Source organism: Schistocerca piceifrons, chromosome 1, assembly GCF_021461385.2.
Source record: "Schistocerca piceifrons isolate TAMUIC-IGC-003096 chromosome 1, iqSchPice1.1, whole genome shotgun sequence".
NCBI lineage: Eukaryota > Metazoa > Arthropoda > Insecta > Orthoptera > Acrididae > Schistocerca > Schistocerca piceifrons.
Window position 1 is genome coordinate 586,780,315 of NC_060138.1, and position 23,713 is coordinate 586,804,027.

The 23,713-nt window shown below is 41.7% G+C and overlaps 1 protein-coding gene across 6 annotated transcripts in view; it reads right to left on the minus strand.

Moving 5' to 3' along the window:
• Window positions 1-9,464: 9,464 nt before the first annotated feature.
• Window positions 9,465-23,713, minus strand: part of LOC124802797 (histone deacetylase 6) — a 345,030-nt gene continuing 330,781 nt past the window's right edge. For all 6 annotated transcript variants that reach the window (XM_047263842.1, XM_047263812.1, XM_047263803.1 and 3 more), the window contains one exon: window positions 9,465-9,782. In XM_047263842.1, coding sequence (XP_047119798.1) covers window positions 9,708-9,782 — 75 coding nt within the window. In that variant the 3' untranslated portion in view covers window positions 9,465-9,707. The remainder of the gene's footprint in view (window positions 9,783-23,713) is intronic.

A 23,713-nucleotide genomic window follows, 5' to 3' on the forward strand; every position in this document is an offset into this window, starting at 1 on the left:
CTCACTTACAAAGTAAAACTTAATCACTAATGATTAGTTTTGGCTGTCTGCCATTCCTTTTCAGGTTAGAATTAATGGTGTAGCCATCACTTCCTCACAGTCTTGGTGCACAATACAAAGTCAGTGAATATCAATTGGAAAAACTTCCACCAACAAACATACATGTAGTGTGTCGGGCTATTTGCGCTAGAGTGACAAATATTCTTCTTCTTCTTCTTCTTCTTTTGTTCGTATGGATTATAAATTTGGACGAGTGATTTGAAAATAACTCCATGAACATTACACAACCCTGATCCTACAATCCCATACATTTAACTTCTGTTGCAGTTCACAATAGCAACTCGTTACATGAGCTGTAACTAACTAACTAATCTTATAAGACACTACTTTGTTTCAATGCGATGCTCTCAGTAGCTCAATATCTGCCTCATTTGCCAATACATAGCAATTTCAACAGCAGTTAAATCATTATCAGGTAACTTACCTGTTATATTCCTTCAACCTGGAAAATGTTTTTCCTCTTTCCTTTACACCCCTTTATCCATTCTTCTGCAGGTAACGACATTTTTAGCTAGCATCAAACACAGATCAAACCAGGAGTGTATACAAATTCATTTTTTTCTGAAAGAAGAGCATCATGTTGAGATAAAGAAGACTAATTTTGTTGTGTACACCACCTTACCCAACATCATGCAACTGAGTGCTGCCCATCATTCAGCCCTAGGACACACTCAGCAGGGTGCGGGGAGGGGGGGGGGGGGGGGGGGGGGGGGGGGGGGACTTTCCCCCTCCCAACCAATAGAAAATAAATCTTTTCTACCTAAACTGGCTCCTCCTCCACCGAACATACCGACACGTCAACTCAGTAACAGTTTGAAGAAAGCAATGCATTGTTAGCTGCAACAGGCAGAAGATGTACTTTTTGATGCTATACATTTTAGTGCGCCCCCCCCCCCCCCCCCCCACCCGCCCCCATGAACCATGGACCTTGCCATTGGTGGGGAGGCTTGCGTGCCTCAGCGATACAGGCAGCTGTACCGTAGGTGCAACCACAACAGAGGGGTATCTGTTGAGAGGCCAGACAAACGTGTGGTTCCTGAAGAGGGGCAGCAGCCTTTTCAGTAGTTGCAGGGGCAACAGTCTGGATGATTGACTGATCTGGCCTTGTAACACTAATCAAAACAGCCTTGCTGTGCTAGTACTACGAACGGCTGAAAGCAAGGGGAAACTACAGCCGTAATTTTTTCCGAGGGCATGCAGCTTTACTGTATTGTTAAATGATGATGCCGTCCTCTTGGGTAAAATATTCCGGAGCTAAAATAGTCCCCCACTAAGATCTCCGGGCAGGGACTACTCAAGAAGATGTCGTTATCAGGAGAAAGAAAACTGGCGTTCTACGGATCGGACCGTGGAATGTCAGATCCCTTAATCGGGCAGGTAGGTTAGAAAATTTAAAAAGGGAAATGTATAGGTTAAAGTTAGATATAGTGAGAATTAGTGAAGTTCGGTGGCAGGAGGAACAAGACTTCTGGTCATGTGAATACAGGGTTATAAACACAAAATCAAATAGGGGTAATGCAGGAGTAGGTTTAATAATGAATAGGAAAATAGGAATGCGGGTAAGCTACTACAAACAGCATAGTGAACGCGTTACTGTGGCCAAGATAGATACGAAGCCCACACCTACCACAGTAGTAGAAGTTTATATGCCAATTAGCTCTGCAGATGACGAAGAAATTGAAGAAATGTATGATGAAATAAAAGAAATTATTCAGATAGTGAAGGGAGACGAAAATTTAATAGTCATGGGTGACTGGAATTAGTCAGTAGGAAAAGGGAGAGAAGGAAACGTAGTAGGTGAATATGGATTGGGGGTAAGAAATGAAAGAGGAAGCCGCCTGGCAGAATTTTGCGCAGAGCATAACTTAATCATAGCTAACATTTGGTTCAAGAATCATAAAAGAAGACTGTATACATGGAAGAAGCCTGGAGATACTGACAGGTTTCAGATAGATTATATAATGGTAAGACAGAGGTTTAGGAACCAAGTTTTAAATTGTAAGACATTTCCAGGGGCGGATGTGGATTCTGACCACAATCTATTGGTTATGAACTGTAGATTAAAACTGAAGAAACTGCAAAAACGTGGGAATTTAAAGAGATGGGACCTGGATAAACTGACTAAACCAGAGGTTGTACAGAGCTTCAGGAAGAGCATAAGGGGACAATTGACAGGAATGGGGGAAAGAAATACAGTAGAAGAAGAATGGTTAGCTTTGAGGAATGAAATAGTGAAGGCAGCAGAGGATCAAGTAGGTAAAAAGACGAGGGCTAGTAGAAATCCCTGGGTAACAGAAGAGATACTGAATTTAATTGATGAAAAGAGAAACTACAAAAATGCAGTAAGTGAAGCAGGCAAAAAGGAATTCAAACGTCTCAAAAATGAGATTGACAGGAAGTGCAGAATGGCTAAGCAACGATGGCTTAGCACAAATGTAAGGATGTTGAGGCATATCTCACTAGGGGTAAGATAGATACTGCCTACAGGAAAATTAGTGACACCATTGGAGAAAAGAGAACCACTTGCATGAATATCAAGAGCTCAGATGGAAACCCAGTTCTAAGCAAAGAAGGGAAAGCAGAAAGGTGGGAGGAGTATATAGAGGGTCTATACAAGGGTGATGTACTTGAGAACAAAATTTTGGAAATGGAAGAGGATGTAGATGAAGATGAAATGGGAGATATGATACTGCGTGAAGAGTCTGACAGAGCACTGAAAGACCTGAGTCGAAACAAAGCCCCGGGAGTAGACAACATTTCATTAGAACTAATGACAGCCTTGGGAGAGCCAGTCCTGACAAAACTCTACCATCTGGTGAGCATGATGTATGAAACAGGCGAAATACCCTCAGACTTCAAGAAGAATATAATAATTCCAATCCCAAAGAAAGCAGGTGTTAACAGATGTGAAAATTACCGAACTATCAGTTTCGTAAGTCACAGGTGCAAAATACTAACGTGAATTCTTTACAGACGAATGGAGAAACTGATTGAAGCCGACCTCGGGGAAGATCAGTTAGGATTCCGTAGAAATGTTGGAACACGTGAGGCAATACTGACCTTACAACTTATCTTAGAAGAAAGATTAAGGAAAGGCAACCCTATGTTTCTAGAATTTGTAGACTTAGAGAAAGCTTTTGACAATGTTGATTGGAATACTCTCTTTCAAATTCTAAAGGTGGCAGGGGTAAAATACAAGGAGCGAAAGGCTATTTACAATTTGTACAGAAAGCAGATGGCAGTTATAAGAGTCGAGGGGCATCAAAGGGAAGCAGTGGTTGGGAAGGGAGTGAGACAGGGTTGTAGCATCTCCCCGATGTTATTCAATCTGGATATTAAGCAAGCAGTGAAGGAAACAAAAGAAAAATTCGGAGTAGGTATTAAAATCCATGGAGAAGAAATAAAAACTTTCAGGTTCGCCGATGACATTGTAATTCTGTCAGAGACAGCAAAGGACTTGGAAGAGCAGTTGAATGGAATGGATAGTGTCTTGAAAGGAGGATATAAGATGAACATCAACAAAAGCAAAATGAGGGTCATGGAATGTAGTCGAATTAAGTCAGGTGATGCTGAGGGAATTAGATTAGGAAATGAGACACTTAAAGTAGTAAAGGAGTTTTGCTATTTGAGGAATAAAATAACTGATGATGGTCGAAGTAGAGAGGATATAAAATGTAGACCGGCAATGGCAAGGAAAGAGATTCAGAAGAAGAGAAATTTGTTAACATCGAGTATAGATTTAAGTGTCAGGAACTCGTTTCTGAAAGTATTTGTATGGAGTGTAGCCATGTATGGGAGTGAAACATGGATGATAAATAGGTTGGACAAGGAGAGAATAGAAGCTTTCGAAATGTGGTGCTACAGAAGAATGCTCAAGATTAGATGGGTAGATCACATAACTAATGCGGAGGTATTGAACAGAATTGGGGAGAAGAGAAATTTGTGGCACAACTTGACTATAAGAAGGGATCGGTTGGTAGGACATATTCTGAGGCATCAAGGGATCACCGGTTTAGAATCGGAGGGCAGCGTGAAGGGTAAAAATTGTAGAGCGAGACCAAGAGATGAATATACTAAACAGATTCAGAAGGATGTAGGTTGCAGTAGGTACTGAGAGATGAAGAATCTTACACAGGACAGAGTAGCATGGAGAGCTGCATCAAACCAGTCTCTGGACTGAAGACAACAACAACAACAACAACAACAACAACAATGTGAAATTTTGACCATTCACTAGTGGCACGACAAACTCGTATTGTTATAGGCTTAAACTTAATTGCACTCTTTTAAAATTTTTGAGAACTGTAGGTCTATCCCCAGTCAAAACAACTGTTTTCTAATTTCCTTCAAATTATGTGAGAAATAGGGGATATTTTTGAGAATTTTTAGTTGCTTAAACAACTATATTTTCGTAAGTTAGAGGTATGAGTGTTTTGGATATTTAACTTATTTCGTAGCAAATCAGAGATTGTGGTTCACAGGTACTGCCAAGAAATACATCACCCCTGAATGTCATTGTATATCAACGAAAAAAAAAAGTATGTTTTGAGAATTTTTGGGGTCTACTACTGTCCTTTGCATAAACTACAAGTAATCTGTAGTAAATCAGCGTTTGTGATTTCGTTACTGTAGCAGATAGGCTAACATATTGCATTATGTCTAGATTTCCCTTAAAGAGCAGTATCTCTATTTATTGTCTACATATATTGTAAATAAAGCTTGTTTTCATGTTTGCTAGCTATAATTAACCTCAAAACATTTTAGGAAACTAATAATTTTTATCATAGGTTTCTGTGTTGCTTCAACAGAAATCTCATTTTTTGTATTCACTTCAATTCTTGCAGAGAATTAGAAACTTTTTAGCTCAACAGATTAAAAGATGATCAACCGGCTTAGTTTAAGTTATTTGTTCACTGAACTGCAATATATTGCATCAGCCAAAATCAAAATGCAGGGCCATTGTGAATGCTATTCTTGAACACAGGACGAGTTGTTTGACTTTTGTAAGCAGCTGTAAATCGTCCTGATTACTGTCAAACGATTGGCAGCTACCGCGAATTGGTGTGTTGGAAGAGCTCTTAAGAGTCATGTACCTGTGACACCAGTACCAGAGGTACTGAAGTACTATCCTCTTCTGTGGATCCTGTCTTCTTTGCAGAAAACACAGGGCATGTCATTACACATCTACTTGACTGCAAGTGGTGTGTCAATGGTAGGTCTAAATGTCCTGTACAGGGCAAACAGGGATGAAGGACGACTCAGGGTGTTGTACTCATCCAACTAGAGATGCTGTCTTTCACTGAAACTGAAATTGAGACATTGTGACTCACTTCACATGCTTTAGGGAAACCTGTTTCGTCCAGTGTCAAGAGGAGGCAAATGTAAAAAGGTAGGGGGTCTATTAATCATCGGCAGTTCAATTGTAAAATGAATGATGGTACCCCTTAGGAAAACTACAGCAATGGGCAGGAAAGGACACTAGGTGCACTCATTATGTATGCCTAGGGAACCTCGTTCAATATGCTGAAAAGGTTATTCCAGCAGCCACTGAGGGAAGAAGGTGCAACTAACGGCAGGTTGTGGCGCATGTTGGAACAAATTATGCCTGTAGTCTGGGCTCCGAGGTCATACTTTAATCATTCCAGTGACTGGCAGAGAAGGTTGAGAAGACCAGACTTGTGCATGGAGTTTCAACGAAGCTTACATTTTTGCAGCATTGTCCCAGAACTGATGGTGGCCCTTTGGTTCTGTGTAGAGTAGAAGGACTTCGAAGGTTCTGTGACAAACTAGGCTGCAACTTCCTGGACTTGCGCCACAGGGTTGAGAATTGTAGGGTTCCCTTAAATGGGTCACGTGGGCACTACATGTCAGAGGCTGCTACTCAGGTAGCTGACTGCGTGTCGGGTGCATACAAGGGTTTTTTAGATTAGGGACTCATCATCAACTCCAGAAGTATCAGTGTAAGTTCATAATAAATGCATCCCACGGTGAGAGTATTAAAATCCTAATGGAAAACTGCCTAAGCATACACAAGAAAGTGCCAGAGTTTGAAGCACTTCCAAAAAGCAGTGATGCCCGAGTAAAATTAGGCACAGAAAGCTTGTTGAAACATGGAATAGATAGGAGGGAGATTTTTGTGGAACATTTGAGTGCATATTGAAAGGATATGGAAATGGGAAATGGAGATGATGTATTTGTCGCAACAGACAAGAAACTCAAATCCACCGAGAACTTGAAGCTGCATGTGAGAGTGTTTGGGCAAGACCCAGTATCATTGGTGGGCATAAAATGATAACTGGGTCCTTCCATCACCCACCAGACACATCTCCCGATGTAACCGAAAACTTGAGAAACATCACAGATCACTTATAAGTAAGTTCCCTACCATACTGTAATCATCGGTGGAAACTTTAATTGTCCAGCAATTAACCGTGAAAAATTACAGTTTTGTTAGTGGTGGGTGTGAGAAGACATAATGTGGAATAGTACGAAATGCCCTCTCTGAAAACTACCTACAACAGATTGTTCAGAACCGCACTCATGATGGAAATATATTGGATCTAATGGCAACGAATAGATCTGATCTCACTGAGGATTTCAATATCAAAACTGGTATCAGTGAACATGACAAGGTTGTGGCAACAATGGTTGCCAAAGTAGACACTGGAATATATGTTCACTAAACTAGATAAAATAATCAGTAGTGTCATAACTCAATGAGGAATTTGAAACTTTCAGCATAGAAGAGAAGCATGCACAGGAACTATGGCTCAAGCTCAAAAGAACAGTTGACCATGCACAGGATAGGTATGTCCCAAGCAGAACAGTTCATAATGGGAGGGAACTTCCATGGTATACTTCTGAAGAAACAGAAATTATTGCGTAGGTGTAAAACAAAATGTAGGGCTATAGACAGAGAGATGCTGAATGCAACACATTTGGCTGTCAATAGGACATCTGTGATGCCTTCAATGCATACCATAGAGGGATATTGTCAAATGATTTTTCACAAAACCCGAAGAAACTCTGGTCATATATAAGGCTGTTAGTGGCACCAAAGTTAGTGTCCAGTCCCTAGAGAATGAGACAGGCACTGAAATTGAGGATACCAAAGCAAAAGCTGAAATGCTTAACTCTGTTTTCAAATGTTCTGTTACAAAGGAAAACAAAGAATTAACCCAATTTAATCCTTGTACCACTGAAAAGATGAGTGAAATAATATCAGCGTCACTAGTGTTGAGAAACAGCTGAAATCGTTAAAACTGAACAAAACTCCAGCTATCTTTCCAAATGGAAGGACAATGTCTTGCCACTGCACTATCTCGCTCGGTGCCTTTACAGCCATCCAATCAATCAGCACAAAGCAAAATGTTGAATTTAAATGAGCTATCTGATTTACTTGAAATCTGAACAAATAACCCCTTAATGCCTGAATAAATTTCTAGATGAAACATGAAAATCAAAAATCTTTGAGATTTAGAGGTACCTGAAACACTCAGGAGAATGCAGCACCAGTCAGAAGCATTGGTAGCTTCATGAAGAACCTACTGGCACTGGCATTCAAAAACATTTACCCTTCCACTTATTAGCACAGCTTTCGTATGATGTGAATTCCTGACATTCAGCATTCTGGGGTTAATCCAAGGCCCCTGTCTTCTACGGCAAACAAATTTACGTTGGCACATCCTACAGAGATCACTATGGCAGCTCTGCGTTTAGGATACTTGAGGGCTGAGGCATTCCCCTACTTGGGGACCCCAAATGCTCCACATCCAAAACAAGCTATTTCTGGACGAGTTCTCTGGGGAAAGATAACCTTGGAACCCTGCACTGTAGATATGGGACACATTTTGTTTGGTTTCTCTGCTGAGGCTTGTCCAGCAAGGTTACCTTGATAGTATGTACATTAATCAAGGGCACAATGCTCAGCTTCACTGAGATGCTCAAATCCTTGTTCACAGCACTAGAGGTGACTACGTAATCCCATCTGCAGAATGGAAGCCCACCTACCTCTTTCCATCTATTCCGATCTTCTCTTAAATGGTGAACTTCGACTGTCTGCGACAGTAAAGCCAACAAAACATACGTCCAAACACAGAAGCAACAAGCAGAGGAGGAAGGGGGAGGGACATACCAATAATGATAACCACACAGTTTTCTTATTAGGTGGGTGCATACGTTGGTAGAATTTCTATTTTTCACAATGGTATTCTGGTTGCTATGGGTTTATTTCTTGATTGTCATTTTTTATTTGTAGTCGATTGTTGCTATTTGGGTTTACATATTGTCATTTTGAGGTAGGTAGTGGAGCTGGAGACACTAGAAAATGGAGGGCCAAGTGGAGAAATAGGAACATTTCCAACAATTTCTTCTCTTTGAATTCAATAGGGGATGACAGCAGTGGATGCAGCCAGAAACATTTGTACTGTGTATGAGGATTATGCCACTGGACAGAGCACAGCAAGAAAATGGTTTTCTCATTTTAAGGAGGATCATTTTGACATTGTGACCCCTCTACATTCAGAAAGACCTTCGAGGTTTGATGAAGATCGTTTAAATGTATTAATCCACAATGATCTACAGAAGCATGCTCAAAAACTGGCAAATGCGATGAACTGCAATCATTCCATTATCGTACGACATTTGCATGCAGCAGGGAAGGTTCAAAAATCAAGTGTATGAATGTTTTATGCTAAATCATAAAAACTCATGGGTAGTCGTAAGTGTATCTCTGCTTCCTCGTCATCAACTGGTTTACTGAGCATTCCTATCCTGTACCATTACTGGTGACGAGAAATGGTTTCTTTGTGCAGATAATGTCTTGCAGCTGGTGAAACAGCGACGGTGTGGTGTACTACGAATTTCTCCCCCAAGGTGTAGAAGTTATTCCGCACCCATCTTATTTACCTGGTCTTGCACCCTCAGATTTTTATCTTTCCTACTCTCTATCGATCAACCTTCAAGGAACTTCTTTTCCGGATGTGCTCTGAACAAGACCTGATGAGTAATTTGCCTCAAAACCATATGGTTTCTACAGTCAAAGAATCGAAAAGTTACCCCTGCATTGGCAGACTATTGTAAATAGTGAACTGTTGTACCTATTAAACTTATGAGAAAATGCTATGAACCTACAAGCCAACTCAATACTTTTGTCAGGAACGGGACATCTGTAGGTAATCTTCAGAAGTTGCCTTATTTGTTGATGTCCAAAATTTGGAATGTAGAAGCTTCCTACTGTGGTGCCATTTGCAACAACAAATAACTCCTTACTAGTATTCTCAGACTGAATGAAATACATTATTCAGAATTACTACCATGTTCCTCTTTGACTTCAACTAATACTAAAATTTGTCTTGATTTGGAAGGGAACTTAAGGATGTAATAATTAACACAGAGAGAGAGCATCATTCTTAATTTTGTATTAAGAATGGCAGGTACATATTCTCAAGTACAAAAAGGCTGTACATTCCAAAATAGAGTATTACAAGGAAAAATAATACATTTGCACACTATAAAAAAGCAAATAGGTCTTTGTCTTCTGTTAATACATAGAACCATCTTAAAAGTATCTTATCAGTCATTATTACATTAAAAGTAAAAAGCAGTTTTGTTAAAGCTATGAAAACTGCATTACCCATCTTTACGTCTTAATCGTTATATGACCACGGCATTTCAGTTCCAAACTTGCTGCGGTGAACTGCATTTTTGGCACTGTACAGAACCTGAAACACAAAGACTTACATTGAGAGTACCTTCCCACAGCTCTAGGCTAACTATTTAAATCAACTGTTTACTAAAAGCAAGCACAAATCAAGTATTATTCCATTTGCAGTTTATACTCAAGACAGAATTGAAAAACCTGCAGACAGGATTGATTTAAAAAATTATATATAAAAACAATGAAACTACAGTTTTGATATACTGTACTTACCCAAGTGTAAGACGACCCCTTTTTTAAGAGGTTCCTTGAGAAAAATTTATTTTTTAGCATACATTGACTGATCAAAATTACAAACTTTTGCTGATGTAAGGGATCTGTCTAAAAAGTTAACATTACATTTATTCTAAATTTATGCCATTTATTGATTCTACAGGTTGATAATACAAGGAGAAATAAAATAAATGAAAGGAAATTGTTTACATTAATTTTGGTCTTCACTGCTTTTTTCGTTTATTTAGCCTGTTGTCTGTGGTATCACTATTTTTAATCACCACCACCACCAACAACAACAACAAAATCCAAACAGGACAGCTATGAAATGTATATCTCCATTGTCACAAATATTTGGCTGTTTCTTCCGAATATGTTGCGATTTCTGAGGTGGTGGTTATGATGGGACCTGAGAACACAGTTATTTTTTACTGGACACACAGCAGATTTCTTTTCTATACTGATGCGAGAATGTTACAACGTCTCTTGCTTCCAAGCATGCAGTCTGTGTGCCACTCTCGTTGACTGTGTAGAACCAGCAGCTTGAGCTGACACACCTCCAATTGTTCCCATCACACTGCACAGTAAGCATTGACAACATTGCTGCATGAAACATGTAAGTACGCCACTGGCCCCCAATACACTTTTAGCATCTCTTGCAAAAATGTACGCTATCATTGAGTATTTATACAATTTTAAGGACAACTTGATTCTGAGTACAAATGGATGCAGGAAAACTGCAGTTCAAACATGGTAGATGTTCATAAAAAGCCAAAGTGTGACAAATTTCTGGCTGCTCAACACTCATTGCAGTTCTCAGCCAAGCTGGGTCACTGCTCCCTTGAACTTTCCATTGTGCTGGAGTTGAGCAACAATGAACATGGACGGCAATATCTTCTAGGGTGCAGGTCATATGTAACAACTGCAACTAATACAGAAATATATGATCGCAATCACTATTCAGTCCAATTCTTGAACTTCCGCTCATCTTCCAATCTTGTGATGTCTGTCTGTCTGTCTGTCTGCTATCTCCATAACAGGTCTTTACACCGTACTTTATTATTGTGACAACAATGACAGTCCATTTTAATGATTTATTTCATTTATTGGACATTTCATTCTGGATTAATTTTCCTTCTCTTTTCATCTGAATGTCTTCTTGTTCTAAGCCTGATTAAAAGCGGGTAACGATTTTCTCCAGTATTCTAATACGTGTACAGCAACCAAATTTCTCATCTGCAAAGCACTTCATAAATTATTACCTTCCCATAACCAAATAAGACATTGACTTGGGTTTGGAATCAAGTAATTGTTTTTGAGGATTAGATTTTTGCCTGTGATTGTTATCTTTAATTAAAAAGCCACATAAATGTATGTATACGATATCCATACATGTAAGACAGCTTTTACTGCAAATCCGTTGAAGACAACAAAAGGTTGTGAGTTGATAGAATTTAATGTTATTGCCTCCTGTGTTTCACAAAACTGTCAATTTTTAAGCATAGCGTCAGACTATTGTAGTGGCTAGTTCATTGTTTCTCACAATCTCTTGCACTAGCACCACGAGCCAAATATCACGTGTTTGTTCGAGCAAGTTTGATACTGTATAGAGTGCTTTGGTGTATCGTGTATATCAGGAAATCTCAAGCCTATTCGAAGGCAAGTATTGTGTGATATGCCCTACCCTTGAGGATTGTCCAAAATAAATTTGTACACAAGCTCAATAGCCAAAGCTTCATCATTTAACGTGAGACGACCTCTATATTAATCTATTGAACAATATAAAAACATTGACCTCGGCAGCAATAGCTTGATCTTCAATTGTAAGACCACTCAATATTTTCTGAATGATGAATTTGGGAAAAAACCTCATCTTACAATCGGGTAAAACAGTATATGTCAAGCTAAAATTTCTGTTAAACACAAAAATAAAGGGCATTTAAAACTTTGAATTCACGTGATGTTTTTTATGGAAAATTGCTCTCATCTCTGATTAGTTGCAAAATAATTAAAAATTTGTACACCGGTATACTCTACATTCATTCACTCAGACTCATTCCAATCAGAAATTGTTGTCATTCCACTCTTGCTAGCATTCTGCAATAATTTGCTACACACTGTCAGAGATAACAACAAGAGTTTGAAAATTAATTTTGGAGGAAATGCTTTATACATACAGGAACAAAAGGTAATGTAATGATGATGATATTAAAAAATCAGTGAAATGTGTTTACTTTTACTGATCAGGACACAATAATAATGTAAATGTTTTAAGAAAAGGCAATAGTTATGATTTTAGAAACAAAAGACTTCGTATTTGAATACTTTTATATGTAAAGTTGAATTACTCTATCATTCCTCATGCGACATCATACTATCTGTCCTTACTTTTAGTACATTTTTCAGTTTCTTGTTATTTACTTTTTCAGCTACCAATATCCCCACCCCTTCCATTTGTATTACATTTGCAATAACTGCTTTACATTAGAAAATTAGATTAGATTAATTATTTATTCCATAGACCCATGAAAGAGGGAATCCTCCTGGGCGTGGAACATGGGAACCTTCATTACAACAAAATTGTTACTTAGTCCAAATGAACATTCTAGCATCTTACTACATGTACTACTAACACTCCCAATTACATCACATTTGCAATCACTGCATTACATTAGTAAATGGCAACCTTCACTACAACAGAATAATGCTTAGTGCAGATCAACATTCCAGCATCTTACAAAATGTGACAGTTGTATCTCTTTACTTTTTCACTAATGGTAATAAGGTTAAATACATATTACGAGACTTTTTTATATTTTACAAGTATTGTGTGTTCTGCATTATATGACCTTCACTGGAGTACTTTACTAATGAATGCACTTCTATATTGTTTCAGAAGATAATTTCCTGTAGTCTCTATGTTTGTTTATGTAATTAGCGCTATGTCTTTTGTCCATTGTCAAGCCTCAAATATAAAATGCCTTAAATTTTCAGCAAACAGATTCAATCTAGATGTTCTGTAGAACTGCAATTCAAATAGGGGACATGGTTTGTTTAACCTTTTATTTATCATTTTTATTTATTTTATTTATTTATTTATTTATTTTTAATTTGGTGCATATTTCTGAAGCTTGCACACACAAGTTTTTGGTTTCATTTGCTACTGTCGGGCATTTTATTTAACCTGCCAGTGTTCTTCCATGAGACTCCTTAGTATAATTGTGGATTATACATTCAATAGAATAGAACCCAACGAGAATGAGTCAGCTGAAATCTGTGCTTACTTGAAAGGTGCTTCGACTTTTGCAGCTGAAAGCTGTTGCAAATGGGTGTGCTGGGAGAACTATTAAAATGAATTTACCTATGATGTTCAAACTACTCACAATATTATGTAATCTCACAAATGCTGTTTCCTTTCCATGAAAGTTTCTTGCAACATGTCCATCCAGTTCAATGTGTGTGGCGGTACAATGTACAGGATAGCAATGAAGGGAAAGAGTCCAGAATACAACATCCACCAATGCGCAGTTCCCTTCCAAACATGTATAAAGTGCTGTCAGAAACTGACAAGGATCTGAGCCAGTGTAATATACTTATGCAGTTGGTAAGCCATATACACTATGTGATCAGAAGCATAGGGACACCCCCAGAAACATACATTTTTCATATTACGTGCCTTGTGCTGCCACCTACTGCCAGGTACTCCATATCAGTGACCACAGCAGTCATTAGACATCGTGAGAGAGCAGAATGGAGCACTCCACGGTATTCATAGACTTCAAATGTGGTCAGATGATTGGGTGTCACTTGCATCATAAGTCTGTACGCGAGATTTCCACACCCCTAAACATCCCTAGGTCCACTGTTTTCTATGTGATACTGAAGTGGAAACGTGAAGGGACACGTACAGCACAAAAGCGTACAAGCCCACCTCGTCTGTTGACTGGCAGGGTTCACTGACAGTTGAAGGTAGTAATGTGTAATAGGCATACCATCACACAGGAATTGCAAACTGCATTAGGATCCACTGCAAGTACTATGACAGGTCGGCTGGAGGTGAGTAATCTTGGATTTCGTTGTCGAGTAGCTGCTCATAAGCCACACATCACGCCAGTAAATGCCAAACGTCGCCTCGCTTGGTGTAAGGAACGTAAACATTGGATGCTTGAACAGTGGAAAAATGTTGTGTGGAGTGACGAATCACAGCACACAATGGGGCAACCCGATGGCAGGGTGTGGGTATGGCGATTGCCCAGTGAACATCATCTGCCAGCATGTGTAGTGCCAGCAATAATATTCAGAGGCGGAGGTATTATGGTGTGGTTGTGTTTTTCATGGAGGAGGCTTGCACCCATTGTTGTTTTGCATGGGACAATCACAGCACAGGCCTACATTGATGTTTTAAGCACCTTCTTGCTTCCCACTGCTGAAGAGCAATACGGGGATGGTGACTGCATCTTTCAACACTATTGAGCGCCTGTTCATTTGTGCACGGCCTATGGCAGAGTGGTTGCACGATAATAACATCTTGTAATGGACTGGCCTGCACAGAGTCCTGACCTGAATCCTATAGAACACCTTTGGGATGTTTTGGAACGCCAACTTCGTGCCAGGCCTCACCGACTGACATCGACACCTCTCCTCAGTGCAGCACTCTATGGAGAATAAACTCCCATTCCCCAAGATACCTTCCAGCTTCTGACTGAATATATGCCTGTGACAGTGGAAGCTGTCATCCTAGGGCTAAGGGTGGGCCAACAACATATTGAATTCCAGCATTACCGATGGAGGGCACCATGAACTTTTAAGTCACTTCCAGATACTTTTGATCACATATTGTACATCACATGTCAGGCCAAAGAAAATGAGGTGGTGGAGAGGTCCATTAGCCATTGGCAAATAAAACATGCAGTGAATAATTGCAGCAAGTGTCAGAAAGGGGAACTATGTGCACTCAGTGTACATGCCTGAGGTGTCATAACAAAGAGGCCATGTCAACAGCAGTTGAGGTCACAATGTGCAACCAGCTATGTCGAAAAAAGCAATGCCTGAGGCCATACTTGGATCCTTCTCACAACTGTTTGGGAAGGTGAACGCAAAGAGCCCCGTCCCTGGTATTATGACTAACCTCACAATTTGTAGCATTGTCTTTGGAAATAACCATGGGATGCTAGTTTTGAGTTACATGGAAGAACTGGATCAGAAACCAGTATCTGTTAAAGCAGAAACCAGTATGATTTGCACACAGAAGGAGAGAGACTATCCAACTGCTACAGAGGACTCCAAAATACATACATCAGACTTCAAAATATATCTATGATACACTACTGGCCATTAAAATTGCTACACCAAGAAGAAATACAAATGATAAATGGGTATTCATTGGACAAATATATTATACTAGAACTGACATGTGATTACATTTTCACGCAATTTGGGTGCATAGATCCTGAGAAATCAGTACCCAGAACAACCACCTCTGGCCGTAATAACAGCCTTGATACACCTGGGAATTGAGTCAGAGCTTGGATGGCGTGTACAAGTACAGCTGCCCATTTAGCTTCAACATGATACCACAGTTTATCAAGAGTAGTAACTGGCGTATTATGACAAGCCAGTTGCTCGGTCACCATTGACCAGACATTTTCAATTGGTGAGAGATCTGGACAATGTGCTGGCCAGAGCAGCAGTTGAACATTTTCTGTATCCAGAAAGGCCCGTACAGGACCTGCAACATGCGGTCGTGCATTACCCGGCTGAAATGTAGGGTTTCGCAGGATCGAATGAAGGGTAGAGCCACGGGTCGTAACAAATCTGAAATGTAACATCCACTGTTCAAAGTGCCGTCAATGCAAACAAGAGGTGACAGACGTGTAACCAATGGCACCCCATACCATCACACCGGGTGATACGCCAGTATGGCGATGACGAATACATGCTTCAAATGTGCATTCACCACAATGTCGCCAAACACGGATGCGACCATCATGATGCTGTAAACAGAACCTGGATTCATCCGAAAAATTGACGTTTTGCCATTTGTGTACCCAGGTTCGTCGTTGAGTACACCATCGCAGGCGCTCCTGTCTGTGATGCAGCATCAAGGGTAACCGCAGCCATGGTCTCCGAGCTGATAGTCCATGCTGCTGCAAATGTCGTCGAAATGTTCGTGCAGATGGTTGTCGTCTTGCAAACGTCCCCATCTGTTGACTCAGGGATCGAGACATGGCTGCACGATCCGTTACAGCCATGCGGATGAGATGCCTGTCTTCTCGACTGCTAGTGATACGAGGTCGTTGGGATCCAGCACGGCGTTCCATATTACCCTCCTGAACCCACCAATTCCATATTCTGCTAACAGTCATTGGATCTCTACCAACGCTAACAGCAATATTGCAATAAGATAAGCCACAATCATGATAGGCTACAATCCAACCTTTATCAAAGTCAGAAATGTGATGGTATGCATTTCTCCTCCTTACACGAGGCATCACAAACAACATTTCACCAGGCAACACTGGTCAACTGCTGTTTGAGTATGAGAAATCGGTTGGAAACTTTCCTCATGTCAGCACGTTGTAGGTGTCGCCACTGGTGCCAACCTTGTGTGAATGCTCTGAAAAGCTAATCATTTGCATATCACAGCATCTTCTTCCTGTCAGTTAAATTTCACGTCAGTAGCACATCATCTTCATGGTGTGGCAATTTTAATGGCCAGTAGTGTAGATTGGTGATTCCTTGCAAGAATGTTCATAAAATGGCACCAGATCTTGAAGTGCTATTTAAGGGGAGTTGGAACACCCTATCCCGACAACGTTAAATTTAGTAACTTGGCTTCCCTGTATTTCAGGAACCACTGTAGCCACTGACATGGAACTTTTACAGAACATTAAACTTTATGTTCAGAGTCTTCTGGATTACAATAATTGCATTGAAATGCCACTGCTTTCTGAAATACAAATTTTTAATTACATGGTCAAAATTGTGTACTTTTTTTTGTTATTCTAAATATTTTTAATTATACATAACATTATGTTCTTTTAGTTCAGTAGACTCAGTATGTGTACGTTATTGCTTCCTGAAAATTTGAATACTCTACTCGAAGTGGTTTCTGAGATTTAGGGAAAATGCAATAGAAAATGTAAATTTTCAGGAACGGCTTCTTAAGTTTCAAAAGACTAACTCGATATATGCTTAAGAAGCACCCTGCACCATACTATATATCGTCCTTGATTTTTTTCCAAGTTTTTTCTCCTTTCCTTCGTTCTGGACTCCTTAGTGGCCAATTGTGCTGCATACCCTGCTTTATCAATGTGAACATTATCCATCCATTCAAGTTCTGTGATGCAGTTTGCTCCAGGATTAATTCCCATATGCTGTAGCACTTTCACCCTACCAATGTTGCCATCATTAAAAGCAGTAACAGTATCACTGACTCCCACTTTAGTGTCTGCATTCCAACAAAAACATTTTTTGGTAAGCGAGTCTATATAAGATTATCGAACGACGAATTGGGATTTTGAGTCTGACCATGCAGACACTTCTGCAGTAATTCAAGATTTGCCAGGTCTCTGTAAATAGGTTTTATGATAGCCATGATTGCTGCTGGGGTGGAATGTTCATGGCTGTATGAACTGTTTGGGTACTGGGCACTGTGGTAATTGCAGCATGAATCAGGTCCAGGATGTATTGTGTACATTCATACTATTAATAGTTATTTCAGCTTTTAAAAACAAAACAAAAAATAAACATATTCCACATCCACGAGGATCTCCTTAGCACGGATCTATGGAACGAAAAGAAAAACTAATCTAGATACTGACGAGTTTGCCTGTATTTCATTGTCTGTAACTTCACATGCCACATGTTGAACACAATGTTTCCCTTTATTTGAAAATCTATTACCATGAAACCCACGTTTCTTAAAAACACTTCATTTTGGCATCATACTTTACTTTTTGAGAAATTTACCAATCTACTTGTCACTTTTCTTCAGAAAAACATTAGCATTTTGACATACAGTGGGTACTTATACTATGAAATGATACGATACTGTTTTTGACAGTGCTACCAATACAAACATGCAATTTAACCTTTGTAACACAGCAATCCACAGTCCTCTATATTAAAAAAAAATTACCGATTTTATTAGATCTTGAAGCAATGCACGTAGAAATTTTAACATTTTCAACCAGTGTAGATTATATTAAAAAAATAAAATAAAATACTTCCCATATGAGTTTATAAGTGATACATGTATCATTTCATTCAATGTGGAGGAGGGGGGGAGATCTGTTCTAACTCCCCTTAAAAGCAGAGGGGTCCACCTACCACTTGTCAATGAGGGATGGCTAGTCAGATTTATATCCAAAAAGATACTCCGCAAGCCACCGTAAGGTGTGTGGCAGAGGGTACCCTGTACCTCTACTTGTCATTTCTCCTCCTGTTCCACACACAAATAGAGTAATGAAAAAACGACTCTCTGCTCGCCTCTGTATGGGCCCTAATTTCTCATATTTTATCTTCGTGATCTTTACATGTGATGTATGTTGGAGCAGCAGAATCATTAGACAGTCACTTCAAATGCCAGTGCTCTAAATTTTCTCAATAGTGTTTCCCAAAAAGAACACCCATTTGAGTTCCCAAAGCATTTCCGTAACACATACATTTCATTTGAAACTACTAGTAATAAATCTAGCGGAACTCCTCTGAATTGCATTGATGTCTTCCTTCAGTCCAACCTGGTAGGGATCCCAAACAATCACAGCAGTCAACAATAGGTCGCACCAGTCTCCTGTGTGTGGTCTCTTATACAGCTGAACCTCTCTTTCGTAAAATGCTCCCAATAAACCAGAGTCGACCACTTGCCTTTCCTATCAGTTTTCATCCCATTCATGAACTGAGTGCAGGAAAAAATGACTGTCTGCATGTCTCTTTACACCCCCTTATCCCTCTCATGGATTCATATTTACATTCCCCAAGCATTCCTATTACATTTTTATATGGGATATTGAACTGTTGTGATCCTGGCAGCACGTCTCCGAGATCACTTAATGTCTGCTGTCATGCCTTCATTACAACTCCAAACACTTTACCATTACTCTAGAATTGGTCAAACTGTTGTATAGGATCAGTCACATTGTCCTCAATCGTCCTACAGATACACTTTATTTTCCCAGAACCATTCCAAAAAATCTACTACTTTTAGTTGCCTTTCCTACTACTGATTCTCTGTGTAACCTCAAAAATCTTATTATGATGCGACATGTTCAGAGTGTTCATAATGGGGTAATATTGGATTCTCTCTCTTTGGTCATGCATCGTCTCACATCTATCCAGGTTTAAAGAGAGCTGCCATGCATGTTACTCTCTTTCTGTTGAACAATCACCAGCCAGTATAACGTATCAGGATCTATTAGCCCATATTCATTTAGTCATATAAAGCAAGCACTGTTTCTCGCACGTGGTTTCTCTGAGTCCATGATGTTTCTTCGAGAGACTTTTCTTTACCTCAGGATGTGCCAGAATGTTTGATCACAAAATATGCGCTGTAATCCCTGCAGACAGGCAGGCAGGCAGACAGGCAGACATATTAGGATCCCATAGCAGATGGACGTCTATGATACTGTTCTATAATTCTGTGTTCCAACCATACGTAAGTATGCAAAAAATATCCAAATGTTTGGTAAAAGTGATAAGAAGGAGATCAAATTATTTCTCAGACAGAAGCTAGTATCATTTGATTCAGACAGTGAACACAGAGGGAACAGTCAATCCAGTTTAAGTGAATAGCTGAACAAGCTATAGAAATATACGCACTTAGCAGAATACTTAATGACGGTAGATATCCTCCTTGGTACACAAACAATATCAGAAGCTTCTACAAAATAGTGTCCCTGTACAATAGATACAAAACAAACCATAACTCTGCCTATAGACAGAGTTAAATTAAACATGTTCAGCTACTAGAGGGGGCAATGGATGAAGCCTTCAAGTTGTTATGAGTAAAATATTGTCACGGAGCCTGTCTCAAAACCCTGATAAACTCTGGTTGTATATTAAGGCTTCAGTGGAACAAAATTGAAACCCCAGACACTTGTAAGAGAAGGAACCAAAATATAAAATCAAAATAAAATAACCAAAATGTTTTCTTTCTTCAAATGTGCCTATGATTCAAAAGCCATACTGTAGTAACACTGTTCACGTTTACGTCGCACTTCACTTAGCGTAGACCGGGACTGTGTCCTAGGCATGCCCGATGTTAACTGACTGGGCACGGCCCGTGCTGCCGGAGTTGTTGTTGTTGTTGTCATGCCGGCAGAGGTCGCGTCCGAATTCTCGCGTGCCCTCTGGTGGACGGGACTCTACTTGCGGCAACTACCGTCCGTGACGCGCCGTGCCAATGTGCGCCTCCCGCGATCTTTCTGGTGGCTACTACACTCCTCCTCCTTCGGAGGGTAAAGCCACTGTGATCCACTGCGTCAGAAGGAGCGTCGGGCAGGAGCCATGACCTCCACACCCATTGGATGGCCAGAGTCGAGGGGATCTGCCAACCCTCGAGCCGGAACCTTCGAATACGGCTGGAAGTGACCCACATGAAGAGGCCCCCGTCGTCCCACAACCGGAGCCCGGGACAGAACGGGCGACAAGCTGTCCAACTCCGGATCCTGTTCCACCCCGGGAGGGGCAAGACCCAGTGGCGGGGACGAAGGGAAAAGGACGACCACAGGTGAACCAACCTCCTGAAAAACCGGGCCTGCTAGGGGGGCTGGCTCTCGCTGGGGCATCTCGGACGATGGCGATGCCGGTGCTGGAGCTACTGGAGGCTGCCAAGGCTGAGAACCATCGCAGTGCGGCAGAGGCACAGCGGGGAAAGGAGGCAACGTCCCCTGTGAAACCAACACAGGTGCCGGCAATGGGGGAAGCCGGTGTCCTAGAGGGCGGAGGGTGGGTGCTTTAACGTGGACGTAGCTGATTTTGGTGACGATGTACCACCCGGTCCCCCGCCTGCAAGGTATAGAGCCAGCGGCCATTTCGGCGCAGGACCACCGCTGGTATCCAATGTGGATTGCGACCAAACCCACGGGCCCAGACCGACATACCCAGTGGAAAGCCAGGTACTCCGTTTTGTGAAGACTGGCGAGGACCAGGCCGGAGGAGGTGCAGGAGAGTCCGAGGTTGACGCCCATGGAGGAGCTCTGCGGGGCTGCGTTCTCCCATTGGTGTGGTCCGGTATGCCGTCAAGAAAAACGTCAATGCTTCCTCCGCAGGAAATTCGTGCACATACTTTTTCATCTGCGTCTTAAGTGTGCGCACCATGCGCTCGGCTTCCCCATTCGATTGTGGATGGAAGGGGGGGAGAGCAACGTGCCGAATACCAAAGCGCCTACAAAAATCCTGGAAGGTCTGCAAAATTAACTGCGGTCCACTGTCCGAGACCAGGGTGATTGGCAGACCTTCCACAGAAAAGATTTTTGCCAGTGCCTGGATTGCAACTTCTGAAGTGGTTGAGGAGCAGCGAACCACATATGGGAATCGGGAATAAGCATCAATGACAATGAGCCAAAAACCGTTGAGAAACGGGCCCGCAAAATCGATGTGAACACGTTCCCATGCATGGGTTGCCGGCGGCCATGAAGAGAACGCTGCCCTGGGAGATGCTTGTTGGCTCGCACACTGGGAACAGGCGGCCACCAAGTGCTCAATTTCTCTGTCAATACCGGGCCAGTACACATGTCTGCGAGCCAAGGGTTTAGTACGGGAAACACCCCAGTGCCCCGCATGTAATAACGTGAGGACCTCCCGTCGTAAACTTGCAGGAACAACCACGCGAGGAGCTGTATCATCGGTAGCCAGAAGGAGAACGCCTTCCAAGACCGAGAGGCGGTCCCGTAGAAGAAAATAATTACGAAGAGGGTCCAAGTCCCGGCCCAGAGGGCGGGATGACCACCCCTGCTGAATGAGGCGAACAACTTGCTGGAGAACCGGGTCAGCTGCCGTTTCCCTGGCGACTCGAGAACTAGTGATTGGGAAGCCACCAACCGCTTGGCGGGACGCCACATCCAAATGAAAACACATAATCTCCTCGCGATCGAACGTAGGATCCGGGCCCACCGGAAGACGGGAAAGAGCGTCGGCATTGGCATGCTGTCCGGTAGGGCGAAAATGAATGTCATAATGGTACTTAGAGAGGAACAAGGCCCAGCGCTGTAGTCTGTGGGCTGCCCTATCTGGAATCAGAGGCAGGGCCAAAAAACTATATTAACGGCTTATGGTCAGTGATTAACTGAAACTTCGTGCCATACAAGAAAGGGTGCAACTTGGTAACAGCGTAGACAATGGCCAAAGCCTCTTTTTGCACGTGGGAGTAATGGGCCTGCGCGGGACTAAGCGTTTTAGACGCAAACGCCAGTGGTTGCTCGGAACCATCTGCGTTGCGATGGGCCAGGACCGCCCCCACCCCATACTGCGAAGCATCTGTAGCCAGGACCAACGGCTTATGGGGATCAGAAGTAGCCAAACAAGGGGCTGACGTGAGGAGGCCCTTCAACGAGGTTAACGCTCGCTCGCATGCAGGCGACCAATCGAAAGGAACGCCCTTGTGCAGAAGGCAGTACAGGGGGTGGGCTATAGTGGAAGCCCTTGGAATGAACCGGTGGTAATAGGCTATCTTGCCTAAAAAAGCTTGTAACTTTCAGCGAAGCGGGTCGAGGAAGGTTGACAATACCTTGGACCAAACTGCCTAGTGGCTGGATACCGTGCCAAGAGATGGTGTAGCCCACATACTCAATGGATGGTTGAAAGACGGTTGACTTATGCAGGTTGCAACGCAAGCCCACAGACCTGAATTTGAGAAAGAGGGTGCGAAGGTTGTGCAAGTGTTCCTTCGTGCTGCGGCCTGTGACAATTATGTCATCCAGGTAATTAATACAATGAGGAATTGTCGACATGACATGCTCAAGATAACGCTGGAATATCGCCAGGGCACTGGATATTTCAAAGGCCAACCGCTGGTATTGGTAAAGGCCAAATGGGGTGTTGACGACCACCAACTGTTTGGAGTCCTCATCAAGTGGTATCTGATAAGCCTCCGACAGATCTATTTTCGAAAAATATTGGCCTCCCGCCACGGAGGAGAACAATTCATCCGCACGAGGCAAAGGATAGGTGTCCACCACCAATTGGGAATTAATGGTGGCCTTGAAATCGCCACAAAGACGTAATTTTCCCGAGGGCTTCCTTATAATAACGAGGGGCGAAGCTCACTCACTGGAAGAAATGGGAATAACGACCCCTAGGGCTGTCAGCCGGTCTAGCTCTTCCTTTACCTGAGGGAAGAGGGAAATACGGAAGCGTCCGATCCCACCCGTCTGCTTTGACCCATGACGTCACACATATGGCGGAAACAAAAACAAACACACACACTTTCCACAAGAAGCCTAATGACACTAATGGGAAAGCGCGGGAAATGGGGTGTTTTGGGTGGAGGACAAACTAAATATAAACAAATTTAGACGCCTTGCGTAGCTACAACGTGTAAGTGAAGACAGCCATGCATGAATACCCACCCACCTCCCCAGGGGTCGTAACCCCTGCAACTCATAGAAGATATAGATGCTTCAGTAGCTGATTAGTGTTTTTTGTCTTTTTTTAAAAAATCTCACGGGATAGAACGAACAGATCAGAAAGATAAATATAATAAACTAAAACAGAAATTCGAGG